This window comes from Musa acuminata, chromosome BXJ2-1, assembly GCF_036884655.1.
Source record: "Musa acuminata AAA Group cultivar baxijiao chromosome BXJ2-1, Cavendish_Baxijiao_AAA, whole genome shotgun sequence".
Lineage (NCBI taxonomy): Eukaryota > Viridiplantae > Streptophyta > Magnoliopsida > Zingiberales > Musaceae > Musa > Musa acuminata.
Window position 1 is genome coordinate 6,181,943 of NC_088338.1, and position 22,965 is coordinate 6,204,907.

At 39.1% G+C, this 22,965-nt stretch overlaps 3 protein-coding genes across 7 annotated transcripts; all 3 read left to right on the top strand.

Moving 5' to 3' along the window:
• Positions 1-793: 793 nt before the first annotated feature.
• On the top strand, positions 794-4,686 carry LOC135584268 (uncharacterized). 2 transcript variants are annotated; one of them, XM_065092740.1, is made up of 5 exons: positions 794-942; positions 2,088-2,162; positions 2,711-2,835; positions 2,923-3,105; positions 4,067-4,686. In XM_065092740.1, the coding sequence occupies exons 1-5, from the start codon at positions 921-923 to the stop codon at positions 4,439-4,441; spliced, it is 780 nt and encodes a 259-aa protein (XP_064948812.1). In that variant the 5' UTR covers positions 794-920; the 3' UTR covers positions 4,442-4,686. The 2 variants fall into 2 exon arrangements, with proteins under 2 accessions (XP_064948812.1, XP_064948811.1); XM_065092739.1 differs by lacking the exon at positions 794-942 and adding an exon at positions 2,469-2,622.
• Positions 4,687-5,871: 1,185 nt separating this feature from the next.
• LOC103994427 (protein NPG1) lies at positions 5,872-12,325 on the top strand. The gene is made up of 5 exons (XM_009414758.3): positions 5,872-6,333; positions 8,470-8,719; positions 8,878-10,088; positions 11,037-11,184; positions 11,799-12,325. The coding sequence occupies exons 1-5, from the start codon at positions 6,148-6,150 to the stop codon at positions 12,116-12,118; spliced, it is 2,115 nt and encodes a 704-aa protein (XP_009413033.2). The 5' UTR covers positions 5,872-6,147; the 3' UTR covers positions 12,119-12,325.
• Positions 12,326-14,590: 2,265 nt separating this feature from the next.
• LOC135598634 (beta-glucosidase-like SFR2, chloroplastic) lies at positions 14,591-22,898 on the top strand. 4 transcript variants are annotated; one of them, XM_065092743.1, is made up of 10 exons: positions 14,592-14,835; positions 15,763-16,117; positions 16,700-16,838; positions 17,129-17,295; positions 20,115-20,336; positions 20,516-20,684; positions 20,763-20,996; positions 21,077-21,226; positions 21,431-21,560; positions 22,533-22,898. In XM_065092743.1, exons 1-10 carry the CDS (start codon positions 14,655-14,657, stop codon positions 22,715-22,717), a joined length of 1,932 nt encoding a protein of 643 aa, XP_064948815.1. In that variant the 5' UTR covers positions 14,592-14,654; the 3' UTR covers positions 22,718-22,898. The 4 variants fall into 4 exon arrangements, with proteins under 4 accessions (XP_064948813.1, XP_064948814.1, XP_064948815.1 ...); XM_065092744.1 differs by having other exon boundaries at positions 15,766-16,117; XM_065092741.1 differs by having other exon boundaries at positions 14,591-14,835; positions 20,516-20,996.
• The last annotated feature ends 67 nt before the right edge of the window (positions 22,899-22,965 follow it).

The following is a 22,965-nucleotide window of genomic DNA, read 5'->3' on the forward strand; positions in this document are numbered from 1 at the left end:
CACAACCCCTTATTTTATCCTCACAATTGAGGATAAAATAAGGGGTTTCCGCTCTTACTAACAACATCACAATTGACCTTTATCATCATTGACTCAGCTTGTTGGCCTTTTGACGTGGTCCTTTAAGAAGGAAGAAGATAACGAATAATTAAAAAGCCAGAAGGAGCAAGAATTAGAAGAGAAGGAGAATGAGAAAAAAATGATATTTATGTTCATTTGTCAATAGATAATTTAGAAATAAAAATAAAATAAAATGAGACGGTAAATAGTAAAACAAAAGTTACAAATAATAATCTATATGAATTTTTTTTATATTTATCAGAATACTTTATGATATTTTTTAAAATTATAAGATTGTTATTATATATGCTGTTTGTTTCGTTAGGCACTTGCTCATCCAGTCGCTTGCAATTATATTCTTTAATTTTTAACTATATATATTAATTTTAATTTTTTTTTTAATTTTTGAATAAATATAAAAAATATTAGAAGAATAAATTTACCAAACTTTTAGAATATAATTTTACGAAACAATATTTAAGTATTTAAAATATAATTTTTTTTATCTATTATTCATCTAACACTCAAATATTTTATAATTCTCTATTATTCATCTATTTAAATAATAATTAATAATATAAACGTATTCCTAAACATGTTCTTACTGTTCTACTTGGGCATCTTAAGCTGCAGCCGAAAGCAGGCGTCGGATTTGATCCAACGGTCGAGGACGTGAGTAGCACGAAAATTAGAGAGGCGACTCGCCGTATGGAGTAGAGGCAACGAATCACCAATAGATGATATATGTGAAGGGTTGAGATGAAGTCTCCAAGGCAATATTTGCTGTCGTCGGTGTACCCAATGCTTCCGTGCCCTCGCGGCCCTTTTGATCCTCTTCGGTTTTGCTCTCGCTCGCCGTAATGGCGTCCCTCGATGATTCCGGTGCGTTCCATTCCAAAATATCTATTTTTGCTCCCCGTTTTGTGTTTGAATTAGTTTTTTCGTATTCTCATCACTCAAGATCATCATCATCTTGCGTTGATTTGTATTGCCGATTCAAGGATCTCTCCTCCACATAGTTTGGAAAGTCTATAAATTTCTGTTCTTATTCTCGATTTGTTATTAGGTTTTAGGGTTTTTGGGTGTATGTACTAGGTCAATCTGCCATCCTATGACTGCTCTTCCTTCTTTTACGCCCCATTTTCTTCAGTTCAAGATCGACAACTTGGTGGATGTATCTTCAAGCCTAGTCTTAACGAGTTGATCTTGTTCATGACTACCAGAGAAACTATCAACTGATCGGCACATCAGGCACATCGATAAGTTAGGCATATTGGCATCTTTCTTGCCTTTGAGGCCAAGCTACCTTAAACTAGTACTGGTTGATCCCGTCAAATAAGTCTTTGTTACTACGAATTCGTTGGTTGCGTAGGTGGTGGGTTCTGTATGTGGTTCAGATTCTCACCTGGCGTAATAGAATGATAAATGAGCATAAATTTACTGTAGCTACTATAATTGGGTATAATTTCCAACAATTTATTGGGGTTGTGACCATGAATTTTCCTACGATCTTGCCCCTTACGATGAGCAATTTGGTTTATCTTCTCTTGCCAGCTATTTCAAGAACATGTGGTTGATTTGATGGTTTATTGGCTTATGAAGCACTTTACAGTGTGGTTTTGACAGACTCATGTTGTAATACATTAGTGTTATGATGTTCTTACAGTTTCCTTGTCATCCCAAAAATGTCCCTTAGCATTGCCAAAATTTTTATTCTTTTTAAAATCTAAAGTAAGTTTTATTATTTTCACTTCATTCATGTAGTTGCTGTAAGATGATAAGAGCTAGGTTATGCATATATACTAATGAAAATATTTTACACTGATGCACTATTTAGGAATGCTGGTGCTGCAGGATTTACTTTTAATCAAACTGGAATAGTTGTGTAAATGCTCACACTTCCTTTTTTAAATGCTACTTTTGAACTGATGAAATTTGTCTTATATCAAGCTAGGGATAGCCAGATGGCAGTTCTGTTTTAAGTTTTATTTTCTAACCATCTGATCTTAACCTGTTAAATATTCCAGGGAACAAAGCTGATACTTCAGATGTTATTGAAGGTAATAAGGTTCCTGGTTTGCAGGAACAACACGAAGATAGTGGTAAGTGTATAAATCATTTTATTGGAAGTTGTTCCTCCTGTTTTGAGAAATAGTACTTTTTGATTTTATTACTCCAGATGACTTGTAGTCCCAAAAAATACTTCCTTAGAACCTGAGAAGTCTACTTATATTTCATATTACTGTTGCTTTTACCATTCAATTCCTATTCCTTAATCTACTATCACAAAAAAGGGTGGTCTAGTACATTTGGCTTCCATCAACCCATCGTACGGGAAAGTCAGCATATGCAGTTTTTACTTTACAAACAAAGAGGTCATTTTCATTGCTCGAACCATGTTTGCCCAGGTCGCAAAGTGACAATCTTACCGTTCCACCAAGGCTTACCATATGAGTTTTTGTAATGGAACCTTCCATAAGTACACTTTGTCTGGGTCCTGTGCATTTCTGAGAACTTGCAGTATACTGGACAACGTATTCATCGACCTCTCTTTAAATTTTAGTGTGTTCACTCTCTTGTGGTTCATTGTTCACTTCTGCTTTTTCTGCATTAATTGCTGGGGACTTGACAAATGCTGTTGTTGATTCAGAAAGGAAAGCTCGGGTTGAGGAAGTTTGGAAGCAAATGAACAGTGGATTGCCAGTTAAGGTGCCCAAACCTTTTGTGAACAAATCTAGTTCAACTGAACTTACAACGACAAAGAAAACAATCCCTGTAAGGATGCTACGCTTAACATTTTGTTATCTACTTATCTTATGATTTGACCTTAAAGGTTTCACTTGCTTTATTGATATTTCATAGGATTGGATGTTCACTCTTGGCCTTGCACCAGTAAAAATGGCAGCTACTAAGGATCCACTGGGAAAGAGGCCAGCCATCATACAAAATGGAACAAGTGAGCAAGCCAAGAAACTTGCTACAGCCGCCATTTCAGCTGTTAAAGATGTTGCATCTGCTGCCACTGCTGAAAGGGGAAAAGTTGAAGTATGCTCAGATTTTTTTCATACAGAAATTAGTTCATTTTTCTCTAGTGTACTTTTTCTACCTTTATTTACATCGTCCATTATCTGAAACAATGAAGCAAAAAATATGAAATTGTGCATGACTGCTTAATGCATAAGTTGTCTGTGATAGATAGTTTGTATTGATTAGATTCATGTGCCTCATAAGTAAATATCACATGTGTTCTTCTGTTCTATGGGTCGGTCGTGTTGGAACTCTGAACCGTTGTGTGCACTTCCACATGTATGTTTCATAATGAAGAGTGTGCATGAGCTAGAAAGCTAGGTACCTTGTCAGAGAAGCCTTTCTGTTGTTAGGCAAGCTTGTCTTTTAATTAAAATTTTCCTTGACCGAGAATGCAGCTCCAGATTTATACTGTTGATGTGAACTTGTTTCCGGGAGCCCTCTCAATTTTGAGTTGTGCTGTAAGGGCTGACCTCATAGTGATGGAGCCTTCTTGATTTTGTTATCATGGAGTATCCGGCCCATAAACTACTCCAGTTGGATACCTGCTTGTCTGACTTGTTATTGATGAAAATTTTAAATTAAATGATTGCCTTTTAGTGTTCCTTATCATTCAGCAATAAGAATATTGGTTTCCTGACATTTTAGAAGTGCAATAGTGTAGGTAATTGGCTTATTTTAAGACAGATATGGGCTTTTAACACAATTTTTAGATGATCAAATGCTTGGACAAAATTTTCTGTGAATTAGCAACTTTTTGTGCGTGAGGGTGACTGCTCGCCATGAAATTGCAATCAGTGAATCTGTAGAATTCAACAAAGTTAAAGCTTAGATTTAGAGAACAAACCTTAGATGATTTTGTATGTAGTCTCCTATCTTCTATGATCTTGACCCAACATTTAAAGAATCAAAGACTATGCTTGTCTAATTACATCCATTACAAGATTCATAAAATAATCTTTCTTGTCCATTCCTGCAGATAACTGAGGTCCACGATTTTGCGGGTGAAGAAATTGAAGTTAAGAAACTTGTTGAGGCTGACTCGAAGGAGGCAGCCGAGAAGGCTAGAGTTGCAGGTGCTCCCTCCTCTGCCCTGGACACTATTCTAGAGCAGATAAAGAAAAAACCAAAGCTAAGTGTCCTCGACAAGACCAAAAAAGACTGGGGCGAGTTTAAGGAGGAGAACCAGGGCATGGAAGAGGAGCTGGATGCTTACAAGAAGAGCTCAAATCAGTATTTGGACAAAGTTTCCTTCTTGCAGCGGACAGATCATCGAGAATTTGAACGAGAGAGGGATGCTCGTCTAGCGATGCAGGCAAAGAGGAGGCCAGCTATGAAAGAGGATGACTTGTAGTCGTACATCCATTGTAGTTTGCAGCTATGGTTGTTCTTTACTAGTTGCAACAACTAAAAGAAATCACTGCATTGGTTCAACATAGAAGTAGCCGCATTTTGTTTTGTTCATGCCACCAGATGAAGGAAATAGCTTACAATGTATCCTGGCATTTTCTACCGAGCTGCAGATTTTGCTGTGTGTAAAAGAAACGCCTAAAGCTATTTTTCTGTATATTTATTGGTGAAAAGATGGCATTGCTTCCATCATCGATATCATGTGGTTTTCTTATCCTTGGACTGTTCTTGTTCTGAGTTACAGTTTCTTAAGCTGTATACATTATGGTGCATTTTGCAATCATGAGTTCATTGCTTCCGAAACTTCCTACATGCATTTACCCAACGATCGCTTCATTGTCAAGCCATTCAATAATTCTGATACTATGTGTAATTTAATGAAGATAGAGAGTACTAAAACATCCAGAAAGCATTCTTGTACTTCAATGTGGTTTGGATTGTACATTGTCTCGATTGATTGATCAATCTTCATTTTCAACTGGACTAATAATGTCAGGAGAAAAAAAACAAAAAAACCGGTCCAATAATATAATCTTAAATAGATGAGAATTATTGGCCTTCCAAACTTGATCGGTAATCGATATCCAACACACGCACACAACTTAGATAATGATCAACTAATATCAAATAGAAGACACCCTCGAGAGGATTTGATTAAGAGTCACATAAAGATGGAGCTGTGTTCTACAGCGAAGAAGATTCCTCCCTCCCCAAACACATTGCTATCTTCCATGAGCGACTCGATTCATGAGATTGGTGGGAATTTAATGCGTGTGGGCCTCGTGGACGTGAGGACCACAGCGTACGGACCTGGCCACCGTGTAACCTCAACTAATACTTTTCTGTCCCTTTCGACGCGGGTCAACAATTGGCGGAAGCACGGGCCCGGAAGGTGGGGTCCACTTAGTGTCCTATGACCGGACAGGTAGATACGACGGGCGGTCGTCGACAGTCGGAGAAAAGCTACTGTTTCCCCGGCCATTGAATCCCAGAGCGGAGACCTCGAATTCACGCTTCCATTGTATCGGAAAACTCCAATATAATTTTCTGTAATCTATTTAATCATTTCAAAGCATGAAAAATAAAAGGAGATTCAATATGTGAAGTAGAGGTCGAACGAGATGATGCATATCAATGGACTTGCCTATTAAAGATCAAACAACAGTGATATCCAACTCGGTAGCAAAGCATCAAAACCAATTTAGAAGTGGATCGATTCATCGAAAGGACCGGTATTTTTGGACATATTGGATTAAAATAGGAGTACCGTAAAATTTGAGGTGTTTCCTGGAAATTGTCCGAATATTGTTTTTAAAAGTGTTTTCTTTTTTATTTTTTACTTCCTAAATCGGTCACATAGGAAATTATTTTTACCCACCCCGAGTCAGAGCATGGCCGCCATGGATCTCGCACTCCCCCCCGAGCTTCCCGTCACCGCCCCCAACCCCTTCTCCTCAGTCTTACCATGAGACGACCCCGAGAGACTGCAGCCGATCTCGACGCGACCGCCGCTTCGGAGATCTCTCGTGCACACCCCGCTCTCCCGATCGAGTCCTCCTCCGGGTTCCATCCCCGTTGAGGCCTCCGTCGAATGCGCGAAGGCAGCTGCTGCCGTGGCGGGGATTGGCGGCGAGATCCCGGGGAGCGAACATGGGGATCGGGGAGTTCGAAGCGGAAGGGGATGGCGGGGAGGAGGACGAGATGTCGGTGAAGGAGCGGGAGGTCTCGGTGAACGGCCTCTCCATGAAGACCTCCGAGGTAGAGGCCAAGCTCGACGACGGCAACATCCAGGAGGCCGAGTCGTCCCTCCGGGAAGGACTCTCACTTAATTACGAGGTTCGAGATCTCTCTCGTCACGTCTCTTAGTTCTCTCTGTAGTTCGTTGTTCCGTGGGAAAGTCCCCGTTTTTCTTGTCTTGACTGCCTGTCGTGGTCTTTTCCAGGTTGAATTCTTGACGGTTTTCCTTTTCTTGTGTTTAAATCTTCCAATGACGTGTCATGTTGTGGCGTTGAACAAACACTGCTTATGCTTGATTGGTTTTTGGAATTCGTTTTACAAACATGCCTTAGGCTACCTTAGTGTGTGATATTTTTTCTTAGTAGAACGAAAAGAAAACGAACAAACCCTTTTTTTTCCGATGGTGGCAATCAGGTTTTTAAACCTGATGCGAAATGTGATATAAATGGGTGAGTATATCATTGTATTTCTTCGGATAAAGTCCTGATCCATCGCAATTTAAGCCATTGCACATATAATCCAGTTTCTTAGAGAGGGAACTTTGTTGCAGGGAACTTAATTATTCAGTATGCATGTAAAAGACTGATGCTTAAAGATAGATTGGCAGTTGTCTTCAAGATTACAACTTTTATTTTAGGAAGCTCAGCAGCAAAGATAGTGAAATTGGTATGCCAGCTTCTATTGTGGTCAAGTTAGCGATTGCAGAAGTTTGCAGGAACCATTTTATACTCTTTTACTTCTCAAAACACAAAACATTGTTTGGACCACCTCAACTAGGAGAAACATGAAGACACGAAACTGAACTGGAGTTGATTTAACCTCAAGTGTCACGACATTCAAAAGTGCCTGGATGTGAAAAATATAAAGTTATTTGTGAATTAGAATGTTGTGCTAGAATAAGTTTCTAATTAGGTGCAATATATTGATGGAATGCAGCTGAAATCCAGATCTGCAATGAGTAGCAGTTGGAAGTGTCCCATTTATCTCTTGTTCATGTTAGTAATTCTATTGATGAGCTTCTCATCAGTGTTACAATGGGGCAAAAATATATCTAGGACATGATATTTTTTCTACAATGAGACAAAAAAAATGTACGTAGGACATGGCATTTTTTCGTAAGCAAAACTATTATAGCAATGCTATTTGTAGCTTGAAATTGGTAATAACCTGGGATAGATGGTGCAATAAAGCTGAGTTCTCAGTGTACCTTGAGGCCAAGGTTCAAGAAATAACCTGAAGTAACAAAACTTTATGGGAAGAGAAACTACTGAACTAAGTAATCCTAACTTAGCATTGTCTCTCTGGAGGATGTACATGAGGGAAGGATACCGGTGATGAGGATCATGGTGGATCTGTTTCACACTATTTGTTTCATCTCGGAATTGCTTAATTACAAGAAAACTAGTAGGACAAAACGAATCAGAAAGAAAAAAATGGGATACAGCTGGAAGAAAGATTGAACGAAGGGGCCAGCAACCTGTCCAAAACTTTTGCTTCTTAACTAATATTGCTTTAACAATGTGTTCTTCCCCATCCAATGAGATCTCTGATACTAATAGTCAACATATAAGACTTTTTCCAGAAAATTTCTATCTAGCTTCAAAACCTATGTCCAGATTTATCTAATTCCTGTGGAATTTTCTGACCAGTTTTATTTGGATGCTTGTTTTTCTAATTTGTGTTTTGACTTTTGAAATTGAAAGCTCAAGGTTCAGTGGTTATGGGAGTTTTTAGGTATATTGTTATCTGAGAGCTTTGAAGTTCTACAGTATAGAGGTCAGTTCGATCATTAGTTAGCTTACACTGGATCCCCTCTTTTACATGTTATTTGTACTTACTTTTGTCTGTGCTGTCTCTCTTAATTCTGGAAGGACTTTTATCCTTAAGCTACAACAGCAGAGAAACAAGTTTGTTGACTAGTTCAACTGGATGCCACTGTCTCTCAAAACCTATAATGTCAATCTTTGTTCATGGTTTTTAGGTTTTTGTAAGATATTCCAAGATATGGCAAGCTGCCAACTCTTCCAAAGAAATTCATGGGCGCATACTAATTGATAATACTGGAAAAAATAAGTTTAATCAAATGTTTGATTGTAGTTTTATGAAATTTGACACTACATGTGTAGACTGTTGATTCCAAAATCTATTACTAAATGATGTAGATTGCTTTTAGTGATAAGATAATTTGATGTTGATCCTTTTTCTTTGCTGTTATTTTTGTTTCAAATGCTAAAGGAAGCAAGAGCACTACTAGGAAGGCTTGAATATCAAAGAGGCAACATAGAAGCTGCTCTCCGTGTATTTGATGGAATAGATCTTCAAGCTGCCATTCAGCGTTTGCAACCTTCTCCTGAGAAGCCTCCTTCGAGGCGTAGCCGCTCACATAGTGTGTCCATACATTCGGTGTCCCAGCATGCTGCTAGCCTTGTTCTTGAAGCCATCTACTTAAAGTCCATGTCTCTACAGAAGCTAGGCAAAGCTACTGGTACGAGCTGTTACTCATCAGTCATAATCTGTGCAATATGCAGAGGCCTTAACATATGAATCACAATCTGCTTTTTTCTGTGCAACGTTATGTCTTGTAATTCTCTGATGTTCTGTTGGTAGCCTACTTAAGAAATATATTTTTTTGGCTCCATGTAGAAGCTGCTCAAGAGTGTAGAAGTGTCCTTGATGCTGTGGAAAAGATATTCCAACATGGCATACCTGATGTTTTGGTTGAGCAAAAGTTGCAGGAAACTGTCAGTAAGGCTGTGGAGCTCCTTCCAGAGCTCTGGAAGCAAGCTGGTCGTTATCAGGAGGCTCTGGCTTCTTACCGGCGTGCTCTTCTAAGTCAGTGGAATCTTGATGATGAATGCTGTGCAAGGATTCAGAAAAGATTTGCTGTATTTTTGTTATATGGCGGGGTAGAGGCTAGTCCACCCAGTTTGGCATCCCAAATTGATGGTTCGTTTGTTCCAAAAAACAATTTGGAAGAGGCTATTTTACTTCTAATTATATTATTAAGGAAGTGGTACCTTGGCAAAACCCAGTGGGATCCATCAGTAATCGAGCATCTTTCGTTTGCTCTCTCCATGTGTGGTCAAACATCTGTACTTGCTAGGCATTTTGAAGAGCTCATTCCTGGAACATATGCACGGTGTGATAGATGGTACAGTTTGGCCCTATGCTATAGTGCAGCAGATCAGAATCATTCCGCATTGAACTTATTAAAAAAGTTATTAAAAAAAGATGAAAGTCCTGATTATATCATGGCATTGTTATTGGCTGCTAAGATCTGTAGTGATGACTGCCTTTTTTCAGCTGAAGGAGTAGAATATGCTCGGAGAGCTATAGCAAATGCTCAAGTTGCATATGAGCATTTAAAGTGTGTGGGTCTTCGTTTTCTAGGTAATTGTCTGGGAAAACTGGCTAAAATTGCCTCCTCAGATCATGAAAGATCTAGCTTGCAAAGTGAAGCTCTGAGATCACTTGATGAGGTGGTATCTCTCGAGCGCCACAACCCAGAAATACTTTTTGATCTAGCTCTTGAATACGCTGAACAGCGCAACACAAATGCTGCACTCCGATATGCAAAAGAATTTATTGATGCAACAGGTGGATCAATATCCAAAGGATGGAAGTTGCTTGCTTTAGTTTTATCTGCTCAGCAGCGTTACTCAGACGCTGAAATTGTCATTGATGCAGCACTGGATGAGACTGTTAAATGGGAACAAGGGCCTCTACTTAGAATCAAGGCAAAACTAAAAGTGGCTCAGTCCCTACACATGGATGCAGTTGAAGCATATCGCCTTCTGCTTGCTCTTGTTCAGGCCCAAAGAAAGTCCTTTGGATCTTTCAAGAATATTATAGAGGTTTGCTTGAACTTTCCACTAACTTCTATTTTGATAATTTCCACACATATATGTATATACTTAGCTGACCTTTGTTCTACTTACTATATCTGCTGATCCTGTGTGTTTGTGTTTTGTTACCAAAACTTATATATCTCCACAATTAATATTGTCTGGCTGTTTTTGTGTTAGTTTATAATGATAGTATTTTCACAAATGCAAAGAAATCCACTATATGTTGATAAAATAATAGTACCACTTTCATTTTAAAGTTTATTTTATGTGCACAAAGACCAAATAAACTCTCTTGAGCATATGACTGGAAATGAGATATTAGTTGTGCTTGTATTCATGTTTTTCATTGACCAGATTATTAATTTGAAACAACTTCATTATGCATTATAGAGCGACTTGAAGCCAAATAATACATATTTAATAGGATATGTTATATGAATCCAAGTTCAAGAAAGTGAAGGAAGAATTACCTAATTTCTTGTTCTTGCTAAAAAAGCACTATAAAAGTTTATATTAATGATCTTGGATGTCCTTCTTACTGGGATGATTATATAAAGTTTATGTTGGTAAAAGTAGATAAGGTATATGATGATCTTTTATTCTTCTTCTGTGATCATTAGTTGGTTTCTAACACATTTCTAGTTGTTCTGAAGGGATTGATTTGCTTTTCAATTGGCTTGTAATAAGCCCTGACAACAATGGATATTTATGTCAAGGAAAATGAGATATACTGGGTATTGTGTATTCCTAATTGATCTTCTAGACATTATGTGAATCGATGGTAGTTGGAAAGATAAGTGAAATGAAGACCGGAGGCTAGCTTTTCTGACTTGCGAGTTGTCCTTACAATAGCAATCTTGAAAATTTTAGAAACTCTAAAAAATATAACCGCATGCTGATTAAGATTTGTTTGCCCTCTTTTTATAGTAACTTCTTAATATGATGTTCTTTCAGGTTGAGGATGAAAATGTCAGTGAGTTTGAAGTTTGGCGAGGTCTTGCCAATCTGTACTCTGGCCTTTCACACTGGAGAGATGCTGAGATATGCTTGGAGAAATCTAGAACACTGAAACCTTACTCTGCTTCAACTCTGCATATCGAAGGTACTAAAGATCATATTTTTTGAAAAAAATGATCTCTCTTGAGTTTCTTGATTGGTTTCTCAGTTGCATCCATAGAAAATCTTGTGAAGGTGCTTGTTGCTGCTAATTCTTTGTCATATTAGTTCTTTAGTGTATTATTTAAAAGTGAATGGTCATCTTATTCCCATGAAGTGTGAGACTTTAAGTTAGATATGCCAGCTCCTTATACAAAAAAATTTAATTTATGCACCATTCCTCTTAAAAAGAGATTTCTTTTTTAATCTGTGCATTCATCGTATGTTCCAACTGCAGCATTTAAAGGCCTTTATAGACCTCTAAGCAACTATTGTTTGCCACGTACCAAGGGAAGTCTTCATAATAAAAGAACTGTTGCTTACTGTATTTTTTTTATATTCATTTGTACTGTCTTTTGGTGTAATATTTGGAAAATCTGCATTCTTCAAAATCTCTGGGAAATTATGGTCTGTATAATTGTATGTCCTGAATTTTTTAAATTAGTAATTACATTAACCAGCTGCCACCACCTTTGGTTCAATTTCGAAGTGTTAAAGAAACATCTACCACAATTTGGAATTAGTAAAAATGCGATTGTCTTTGTTTATGTAATTCATCAGGTCGGATGCTGGAAGCCCATGGACAGATGCAACAAGCATTGGCTACTTATGGCAATGCCCTCTCAGTGGAGCTCGACCATGTGCCTAGTAAGGTATCAATTGGTGCTTTGCTGTCCAAAAGAGGCTCAAAATCTTTGCCAGTTGCTCGAAGCTTTCTTTCAGATGCCCTAAGACTCGAACCTATGAATCGGCTGGCATGGTATTACTTGGGAGTGATTCACAGGGATGAAGGTAGGATGGTTGATGCGGCAGACTGCTTCCAGGCAGCATCACTGTTAGACGAATCAGATCCTATAGAGAGTTTCAGTTCTCTTTTATAAGCGTTCCAGGATCCGTTCCCATTTTTTTCTGGTTTTACATTACCTGCGTATTGAATTGGATATCAGTTGTAGATTGTATTTATTAGAGCTTAGTCTGGTGGACATTTTCTTTTTCTTTTCGTTTGTTTCTTTTTTCCTTGTAGTTGAATGCCGTCTGTTGCTGCTTTGACAGTCTATTATATGAAATATGAGATGCTTTGAGAGGAATTTCTTGATTTGACATGGTTACAACCAGTGATTTAAAAAGCGCTAGGCGCCAAAAGGCGCCAAAGTCCAAAAACGCCCGAGGCGCTAGGCGCTCGCCCAGGCGCTCGCCCGAGCGAAGCGAGGCGCTAAAATATAAAAATATAAAATATAATTAATAAATATAATTATCTAAAATTTTAAATAAAAATATAAAAATATATAATATAATTAATAAATATAATCACATTAACAGTATAAACCTGCTGACGGAGAAACGAGGAAGCAGCGGCGAGCGGCGGCAGCAACGACGGCGAGCGGCGGCAGCAGTGGCGGCAGCAGCAGCGGTGGCAGCGGCGAGCGACGGCAGCGGCAGCCGGAAAGGGAAAGGGAGCGGAAGGCGCGAGCAGCGGGAAGGCTCGCGGGAGGGCTCGTAGGAGGCGAGAGGGCTTGCGGGAGGCGCGAGCAGCGGGAGGGCTCGAGGGAGGCGTGAGCAGCGGGAGGGCTCGAGGGAGGCACGAGCAGCGAGAAGGCTCGCGGGAGGGCTCGCAGGAGACGCGAGCAGCGAGAGGGCTCGCGGGAGGCGCTAGCAACAGGAGGGCTCGCAGGAGGCGCGAGCAGCGAGAGGGCTCGCGGGAGGCGCGAGCAGCGGGAGGGCTCGCGGGAGGCGCGAGCAGTGACAGCGGCGAGCAGCGACAGCGGGAGCAGCGGCAGCGGGAGCAGCGGCAGCGAGCGACGAGATCGCGATCGGGATCGGGATCGGCAGCAGGTTAGTGTTTGGTTAGGGTTGGGGTTATATCGGTTTAGTTGGTTCGATTGAACCAACTAACAATCGAACCAGGACCGAACCAGACCTAAAATTCTGGTTCGGTTTACCCAGGCGCTCGCCCGAAGCGCCCAGCGCCTGGGCTCGGGCGAGCGCCCAGGCGGCGCCTGATTGAAGCGCGCCGCCTGGGACATTAGCGAGGCGCTCGGGCCTCGCCTCGCCTCGCCCGAGCGCCTAGGCGAGCGCCCGAGCGCCTTTTGCAATCACTGGTTACAACTGGATCTGCAATCACTTACCTTGCTGCTATTGGTATGAGCGTTCTTCTTACTGCCAATATGCCGCTGGGGCTTGCAGCCAAACGCATCTTATGATCCTTAAAAGCATAACATTCTGCTTGCAGTTGTACAGTGGTAGCATGAGTTGTCTGGCTAGTGATCCTTCATTTTCTGTCACTGTTTAAGTTGTAAATGAACTCTATCAACCTTTTTATTACATCAGTTTGCTCTTTGTCATCCATCATGCTCCCACAGGTTCTTTATGTTGTCTTTTTTGATCTACTAAGTTTATGGAGTGCGTTCAGCTTAAATTGACACTATTCTCTTGTGCTAATTTTGCTTCTGTTTTTTTGTGTGCAAATGAAGTCTCCTTCCCTTGGAAGTCTTATTTCTATTCTAATTTTGTCACTGTACTTTTTGACCAATACCTCTTTATTATCTTTTATTGCACATTCTGTTTCTAAGAGATTACAGAACTCTAAACATATGGCAAGCCCAATTGCATCTAACCACCGCATTTGAATGAAATGGAAGATTATAATTGGCAAAACAGTATTACATGAGATGGAGAAGATAGCAATTTTGGTTTGATTAGATGAAATGTTCCATGCTTGATATGTGCTTGAATATCCAATTTTTTCATTAAAAAATAATAAATAAAAATAAAAATAATATATTTGTGAACTGAATCAAACTTAGCTGACAGTTCAATGCATCAAATATTATAATTTCTCTATAAATTTATATAAATTATATGATGATTATTGAGACTAGACTCCCATTTCGTTTGCATTATTTGCCACAAAGAGTGGCTATAGCCATATGCTACAACAAAAATCCTTGGACATTTAATTTTTATTCTATTGATTTTTTTTTATAGGAATAAATGTTTTGTATGTAACACATACTGAGGCTAATTGTATGCAATTCTCTCTCTCTCTCTCTCTCTCTCTCTCTCTCTATATATATATATATATATATATATCTCGCCATTTGGAGATAGGAGGACGTGGGCACACGGCTTCCACGGTGACCGCAGAAGTGAACGACTTGTACTCAGCTTGCGAACACATTTTTAGTTGCGGTGCAGCATCCACGCCGCCGTCGGATGGCGGGGTGATGATGATGGGTCCACCATTTCAGTTCATCCGACGGTTGAGGTAAACCACCCGTGTTCTCCCTGCGTAACTTTTTTCTCACCGTGATTGGAACCTTCTATATGATCCGTCGCCACGTTTAACCGCAACCCACTCTTATCACGTCTTTCCCGCTCCACCTCCACTCTGTCCGCGTGACCGAGCGCGGAGGTAGAATGGCGTCAGTGGCGCTCTTCCTGACGGCGACGAAGGTCGCCGGAGCCCTGGTGCTGGCCACCGTCGCCGCCAACGCTCTCTCCTTCTTCCGTTACCGAAGGAGGTACCTCCGCCCGTTCCGCTCCCCCATCGACGAGTCATCCGACGTGCTCGCCGATTTCAACGTCCTCCCATCCGGAGGTAACCACTCGCGCCTCCCCGCTTCCAAACCCTATATCGAATAGCTCACCCTTGTTCAGGAACTTCTCGTGTGCTCTTCGTTCACGAGTTAACGGCCTCATCGGCCTCCTTCCTTCCGGACGTAACTCCCCCGCTCCTTCCCGGTTTCAAACCCTACCTCGAATCGATTGCCTTAGTTCAAGAACTTCTATTACTGTGTTTGATGGGTTCGACTGCTGGGTGGAACTTTGGCGTATTCCTTTCCTCTTTAGATGTGATTTCTGCTATTCGCACGTGTATTAATCTGACTTGAGATTTTGGCGAGGTGGGTTAGGATAAATAATTAATCTCTATAGTATCAGTAAATTCTAGTTAAAGATCTCAGCGATTGATGAATTGAACCGTACTAGAGTGAAATATCAGGGTTCTTCATTATTCGGTTATGTTTCTTCCTCGCCTTATCCTGTTTCTTTGGGTATTTTATTGTTCCCTTTTCATGAAATGAAGACTGATACTTGTTTTCATGAGTATGCAATTATGCGTTGTTGGCCTTTCGAATTTTGTTTTTCCTGCTGATTCATATTTTTTCTGTGGTGGAATTAGGCTAAAAAATTTACAGCCACTCATTCCTATGACTACGCTTTTGACCACCAGATGTGAATTATCGTTTTTGAATTCCCGGAAGAATGATGCTTAGTGGAGTCTTGATAGTGTCAATGTACTGCGAGAGGGATTATTGTGTGTATGTGAGAGAGAGAGAGCAAGAGAAGACTGTAAGAATTTCTTTGGGTGAAAGGGAGAGAACTGGGAAGTGATTCCAATTTTTTGTTCCTTTAGAGAGAGAGAGAGAGAGACTGAATTAGGTGCGTCCTGTATTTTCTTACACATCTAGCTTAGTGGTTCCAGGTGATCTTATTTTTTGTTTTTGTTGTCTCCTACTTTGTGCAGCAGAAGTAGATGGGTTCTTCTTTGGGTTGGCTACAGCACCTGCTCATGTTGAGGACAGGCTCAGAGATGCTTGGCTTCAGTTTGCAGAGGAACAACCTTGTGCTGATGTGGGACTTGCTCAGAAGCATCCAGTGGATGCTTTGCTGGCTTCTGCTACTGGTGATGGTGGTTCTCAGCAAGGCTCCTTAGCCACGGATGAAAGTAAAAAGACAGGTATATTGGAGACTAAAAAGCCTCTCAAGATTGCTATGGAGGCTATGATCAGAGGATTTGTGAAATATTCAGATGATGAAGGCCTGAATTCTGACACAGAATGCCACCGCACTGTTGCTTCATGGCATAATGTGCCTCACCCGTATGTACTCCTGCTTTTTCAGAGCTATCTATATTTTAATTTAAGTGGATAAACCAACCATCTGCATCATTACAGATCAGGTAGTGTAAGATATTTACATCATATGCATATTAGGAACATTGCAAACATGAGATTTGTTTCTGTTCTTACATCTATATTAGGCAATAACATGCCAATTCGAATGGCCAGTACTGTTTTGCTTTTGCTGAGCAGCAAGTATCATTCTGTTTAATTTGTTGGTTAAAGCATTTGTCTGAATTTTTTTTTTTTTTTTTGGTAAGTTCTGAAATTTGCTTTGCTTGCAGGAGATGCCTAACTAGAATAACTTCATTTTTCTAAAATATGCTTTCCTAGCAGTAGGTTATTAGGTAGGATAAATTTCCATGTTCAGCATTTACTCGGCTCAACTATGAGGAATTTTCTTCACAGCTCTTTCTGATCCATGCTTGGTTTATTAAGGCATTGTTGCCATCTATTTAACCTAAACCATCCAGTTCTGGAAACCTAGATGAGGCTCTCGTTGACTTCTTGTAGTTGATGTACTGTATAAATTGAAATCAGACACTTACTTGCTGGTTTTAGGCAAGAGAGGCTGAGATTCTGGTCTGATCCTGACACTGAGTTGAAGCTGGCCAAAGATACTGGTGTCAGCGTCTTCCGCATGGGGATAGATTGGTCAAGGATAATGCCAAGGGAGCCAATACAGGGACTCAAAGATGCGGTAAGTTGTGACCGAATTTGATTCCTTATTATGGTCACAGTAACTATAAATATAACAGGATGGTTAACAAACTTGTATACAGTGACTAGGGAATGTCTGAGTTGTTCATGCAGTACCTTTTGGTGATTTCAATCTTCATCATGACCATGCTCTTCTGTGGTTTTGACAATTATATGGGTCTGTCTCTGTGGGTTATGTGCTTTCTATGATAAAAATCAATTTATTTGCGGTGCTTTTACGGTATTCTGCCATATGGTTGACATCTTTTAATAAGTAGATGTTTTCTCTAGGTTAACTTTGCAGCATTGGAACGCTATAGATGGATTATCAAAAGAGTTCACTTTTACGGAATGAAGGTGATGCTTACTCTATTTCATCACTCACTTCCTCCATGGGCTGGAGAATATGGAGGATGGAAATTGGAGAAAACTGTTGACTACTTCATGGATTTTACAAGGTTTCTGGATCTTGTCAACCTGAAGGTTTTCTGGACTTTGGAGGATCATATTTTATATGCATTTTATTGTTCAAGTGGATTCTACTCTATTGTTTTATACCATGCTTGCTTTCACTTATTACTAGTTAAAACCTGAATAGGCCAGTATAAACATCTTGAATTTCAATTCGACTATTAGTTTACCTTCCTGATGATAGAATGGGGCACGTCTCTTGCATCCTGTGAACTAGGTATGTCTTTCACAGAGTTGGTTGTTAAAATTAAATTTTACTTCTTCCATTCAAGGATTATATAACATGCACAGATGCTCACAACAGAACTCAAACTCCTGACCTTCTGATTGCATACTGCACCTTAACCATTAAAATGTTCCCTCATAGATGATATGTTATTAACCCTTTCGTGAAAAAAAAAAGTACCTTCCATGGATTGTGGATGTATTTAGAAAATTCATTGTTATTTTTTCCTATTAATATTTAATTTTTTGTACTAGTTAATGCTTAAATTTAAAAGAATCATCTCAGACTTTAGGTATTAAAAGACTATCTGGTGTGAGTATATCATCAGAAGCCAAGTCTAGCGCCTATTGAGCTTAGTTTGGATTCCAACTTCAGTCCGCCAGCTCATTTGATCTGGGTGAAGTTTTAGAACATGCTAATTATTGCTAGTTATGTACAGTGGACCTGCTTCAAGCCCTATGTCGTGCCAAATTACGGTTTAGCTCATTCAAAGTTGTTGGGGTTGGAAATTTTACCATTTTGAATAGTTTCTTGGTTGATCTGTAGTTAAGGATCAATATTTCCATGTTTATGATATATTCATATAGTTTCTTGTGGTTTTTGCTTTCTCATTTTTCCCTTAGGGTTTATTGGTGGGCTTCACCCTTCAAGATTCGTAAAACGAATCAAAAGGGTTTATTTGTAATTTTGTATAACTATATGTTTTTTTAATGTTGACAAGTTGATAGTCTTTCGGAATGGAAAGATCTCTTTCTCTCTTTTCAAACTTGGCTGTTCGTTATCTTCTGGGGTTGTTTTGTACATCCCCTTGTTCTTTGCTCTTCATTGTCTGACATGCAATCAAGAGAGCTTAAATTGTTAGTGTACAGGATGATTCATGGTTATGTATGTAACTGTTGTGTGATTTTCTTCCTATTCTAGATGCTATATTGGCTCTAAGGGGACAAAATTTTGTGAAATTAGGGCTTATTGTTATAATATATGTTGTTGAAGCCAAGGATTGTCGCTATGGGACACAATGGTGTGCCATTTGGTTCTTGCATGGTAAGATTCATTTGTGATGTCATGTGTCATTTGCACACGCTAGCATGGCAATGACAACCACAACACTACCTGACATATCTTTTTTTTTCTTTTGGTTTTTCCTCCCAATGTGTGTTTGCAGGTATTAGGCTTGTATGAGATTAGAAATTATGGATTTCATCAATATTTAATTTTTATTTGCTCCATCTGTTGTCCCTTTCCTGCTCCTTTGATTTTGGGGCATCTTTACTCAATCTACTGCATTCAATAAATTAAGATCATCCTATAAAAATCATGTGCTTAAAAAAGAATAACTTGCCCATATTTTGTTTGTTGCAGACCTTGTTGCATGAGATTTACTATGGTGACTATAGTGGAAAACGAAAGGAAATAAATAAAAAACAAATGTCTTAGTAAGTCTTAAATGTGCCAGTTGACACATTAATTTTGTTGGTCTGCACCGGATGCATAATAGATTCACTGGTACTCATAACTTTATTTTTCAATAGTACCCCCAATTCCACGAACTGTCATATTCTTTAAAGCCATTAAGGTTGCAAACTGGTCACCCCAGCATTCTTTGGCTTAAGCTCCTCTAAAATCAACGTTCTTTGAATTTTATAACGCAACTCATTTTCTGTATGATGTGACACACGGTAACTGATATATATTATGTTTCAATCCTTTAGTTGTCATTTTCTTATTGGTTTCTTAATAAAGTTGAGTTGTTTCTGTATTTTAACTATTTTAATTGTATTCCTTGTTATTCATTTTTCATAGTCTCTCTTTCTTTGTGGGACTTGCTGTGTGTAAATGCAAGGTGCTGCCTCAAATTTTCAAAACATATCATAACCTTGGAGCACTTGGTTACCATAGGGGATACAAGTTTGAGCAAAAGGAACAAAGTCTTTTTTTTTTTTTTTTAATCTTTTTAATATTTGATTGTTATTTTCTAATATTTGAGTGTTATAACAAGATTCTCACTTTAATTAGATAACTGACCTGTAGAACCAACAATACAAGTGCATTATATAGAGCAAATAAAAGGTTATAGAGCAAAAAAAACCCTTTTATTACTCCGAAATGGGGGTTGATGCAACGAGGTGTTGTAGCAGATACCTTGAGAAGAGAAATTAGATGTTTTACTTGATACAGCATCCTTCTCGAACTGAACTTCGAATGTCTACCTAGAACATGAAATTGGCATAGATGATTTAACATTTTGGACTTTCCATTTGGCAATTTCGCCAAGGAGCACTATACAGTCAGGAAACTTGAAAGTTGCAGGTTGTAGAGCTATCAACACTTTATATGCTATCCGGAGAATCTGTTTTTCTTTTTCACTCGTTTGCTTGTTTGATTTTGCCACAAAATGCTCATACATGTGCTTTTGATGTTGAGTTAATTTTAAACAAATGTATCTTTTGATATGTGATATGGTTTCTTTGGATTTGAAGAAGTTGAATGATTAACCAGATCTTCACTTTGTTATCCACTGGCTGATTGTGGACATTCATTTGTTGATATTCTGAATGTGTGATTTTTTCTGGTCCGCAGGCTTGTTGTTGATCGAGTAGCAGATTTAGTGGACTACTGGGTAACATTTAATGAGCCACATGTATTTGTTTTGTTAACTTACTGCGCTGGTGCCTGGCCCGGGGGAAATCCAGATATGATTGAGGTAGCAACATCTGCTTTGCCGACTGGTGTTTTCAATCAAGCTATGCATTGGATGGCTGTTGCTCATACAAGGGCCTATGATTATATCCACGGAGAAAGGTTGCACAAAACTGAAGTTGCATTTGTCTAATGCTAATTGCTTTATTTGATTCTTACATTTAGATGAAATTTGTCTGACTTTGTCAGTCTTCTATTCTTACTAAAATAGCCATCATTCAAAAACTGTTCTGTTACTGCACTGTTTAATATTTGCAGAAGTTTTATTTGACTTGCAACAGGAGTGTCATGAAACCTTCTGTTGGGATTGCACATCATGTCTCTTTTACTCGACCATATGGCCTATTTGATGTCGCTGCTGTCACACTGGCTAATTCACTGATAATTTTTCCCTATGTGGATAGCATCTGTGATAAGCTGGATTTTATAGGGATAAACTATTATGGACAGGTTAGCACCATTATTATACTAATATTGCGGAAAGAAATGCATGAACAAAGTATAACTGGAAGCTTTTCCATTATTCAGGAAGTGATTTCAGCGCCTGGCTTAAAGCTCGTGGAAAATGATGAGTACAGTGAATCTGGACGTGCTGTTTATCCTGATGGTTTATATCAAACTCTTCTTCAGTTCCATGAGAGATACAAACGCTTGAGTTTGCCTTTCATCATTACTGAAAATGGAGTTTCAGATGAAACTGATTTGATTCGACGACCGTATTTGCTGGAGCATTTGTTGGCTGTATATGCAGCCATTCTTATGGTTTTGACCCCTGACATGTTCGTGTATTACTAGTATATATAACTGCTTCGTTACATGAATATGTCTCTCTTCTTTTGTAGGGTGTACGTGTGCTTGGTTATTTGTTCTGGACAATTTCAGATAATTGGGAATGGGCTGATGGATATGGTCCTAAATTTGGCCTTGTTGCAGTTGATCGTGCCAATGACCTTGCGCGTAATCCTCGCCCATCATATTATTTGTTTTCCAAGGTAATAAATGTCAAGGAGACTGGATTTTCTTTGAACTTCTCTTGGTATTTTAGTCTCTTTGTTAATATACTGCATGTGCGATCCTTATTTAATCTTGCAATGATCTTCACTTAGATACCCAGCCAAACTGTGTGGACCAGTTCTAGATTTATGGTTTATGAACATCGATCCTTAAACTGATGCAAATGGATCTACCGAATTTAGGTAGTGAAAACTGGCCAAATTACAAAGTTGGATAGGATGCATGCCTGGAAGGAGCTCCAGCATGCTGCCAAAGGAAAGAAAACACGACCGTTCTACCGAAAAGTTGACAAGCATGGACTTATGTATGCAGGTAAATATATTTGGCTTTTGATTAACTGACATTATATGATATATTCCATATTTGCACTTAATTGCCAATAACCAACATGAAGCAATGTTATCTGGCAATGAATGCTAACATTTTCCTTGATGTTAAGAATCTTACTTTTTAAGTTTGATTGGGATCCTACAATGGTGATCATATTTAATCACGATTGCTCCTATATACATGGTTGCATTAGAGAATATCTATTGAATCAAAAGGCTATATGAACAATTTAATTCTTGGCTTTCAAGTTGACCACAATCTCTGCAAATGAATCTACTGAATTTATGGTCAAACCGATGCAAATGGACGTGCTGGATTTAGGTAGTGAAAAGTGGCTAAGTTACAAATAAATTGGCTTCCTAGATTTAAGGGAAAGGAGAAGCAGAGATTTATGTGGTAATAATCTATTAGATGTATGAAAAATAAAAGATGTTTGTCATGGATGAATTGTTTTTGCAAGTTATTTAGTGATTGAAGTTGTTTGTCATGGATCTCCTATCTAACCTGGGTGGCCAAGATTCAAGTCACGAAATAACATGTTTACTTGCGAGGTGCAAGATCATATATATTGACTCTCTTCAAACCTGTTCTGGTTGGAAACCTGTGCATTGGATTATCCATTTTAGTATTTTAGACTACATGCATAACATCATAAACCTCTTCCTGAATCGGTCCATATATAGTCTACATGCTCTCTCTCTCTCTCTGGTCGTTTACTATAACTAGCTTGGGGCCCTTTTTTCAGATGTTCTACTTCCTTTTCTAGCAATTGTAAAATGTTGGCTTTGATATTCTTGAGTAGTTTACTGATATAGCTGCAAATTCACAACTATCATCCACTATGCTTGTGTTATACTAACATCTTTGATTATACGTGTTGATTTTGATTATTCATTCCACTTGTACGTTCTCCTTTTACTCGGTATGACGTAAACAAATTACATTATTGTATAGGCGGTCTAGACGAACCTATTCAACGACCCTATGTACGGAGAGACTGGCGATTCGGGCACTACGAATTGGATGGTTTGCAGGACCCTCTGAGTCGCCTTTGGAACTTTGTCACCGTACCCTTTTCGCCCAAGAAGAAGGTTGAACTAGAAGATCCTCTTGTAGCTCCGCTGCCCGCTGGCCTCTGAAGCCCCCCCAAACCCACCACGAGCAGCGAAAGCATATCGAGTCCCTTATGATATGTAACAAATTGAAGGAGTCCAAGAAACTCACCGTGTTTCCCTACTTAGAGCATATGCAAGCGCATCACATGGCAGCAGGTCTGGCGTTATGTTTGACGGGGTTATTATTGATGCCTTTCTGGTTTAACGGTATGCTGTCTTATGCTGGCAATCTTTTTTTTTTTTTTTTCCGACCCGTATTTGTGATGTGTGCG

Coding starts and splice junctions, on each gene's coding strand:
- LOC135584268 (XM_065092739.1), top strand. CDS start 2,511: ATGAGTTTTTGTAATGGAACCTTCCATAAGTACACTTTGTCTGGGTCC. Junction 2,623..2,710: donor CGACCTCTCTTTAAATTTTA/GTGTGTTCACTC, acceptor TTGTTGATTCAG/AAAGGAAAGCTCGGGTTGAG. Junction 2,836..2,922: donor CGACAAAGAAAACAATCCCT/GTAAGGATGCTA, acceptor GATATTTCATAG/GATTGGATGTTCACTCTTGG.
- LOC103994427 (XM_009414758.3), top strand. CDS start 6,148: ATGGGGATCGGGGAGTTCGAAGCGGAAGGGGATGGCGGGGAGGAGGAC. Junction 8,720..8,877: donor GAAGCTAGGCAAAGCTACTG/GTACGAGCTGTT, acceptor GGCTCCATGTAG/AAGCTGCTCAAGAGTGTAGA. Junction 11,185..11,798: donor TTCAACTCTGCATATCGAAG/GTACTAAAGATC, acceptor GTAATTCATCAG/GTCGGATGCTGGAAGCCCAT.
- LOC135598634 (XM_065092741.1), top strand. CDS start 14,655: ATGGCGTCAGTGGCGCTCTTCCTGACGGCGACGAAGGTCGCCGGAGCC. Junction 20,997..21,076: donor TATATGCAGCCATTCTTATG/GTTTTGACCCCT, acceptor CTTCTTTTGTAG/GGTGTACGTGTGCTTGGTTA. Junction 21,227..21,430: donor CATATTATTTGTTTTCCAAG/GTAATAAATGTC, acceptor TACCGAATTTAG/GTAGTGAAAACTGGCCAAAT.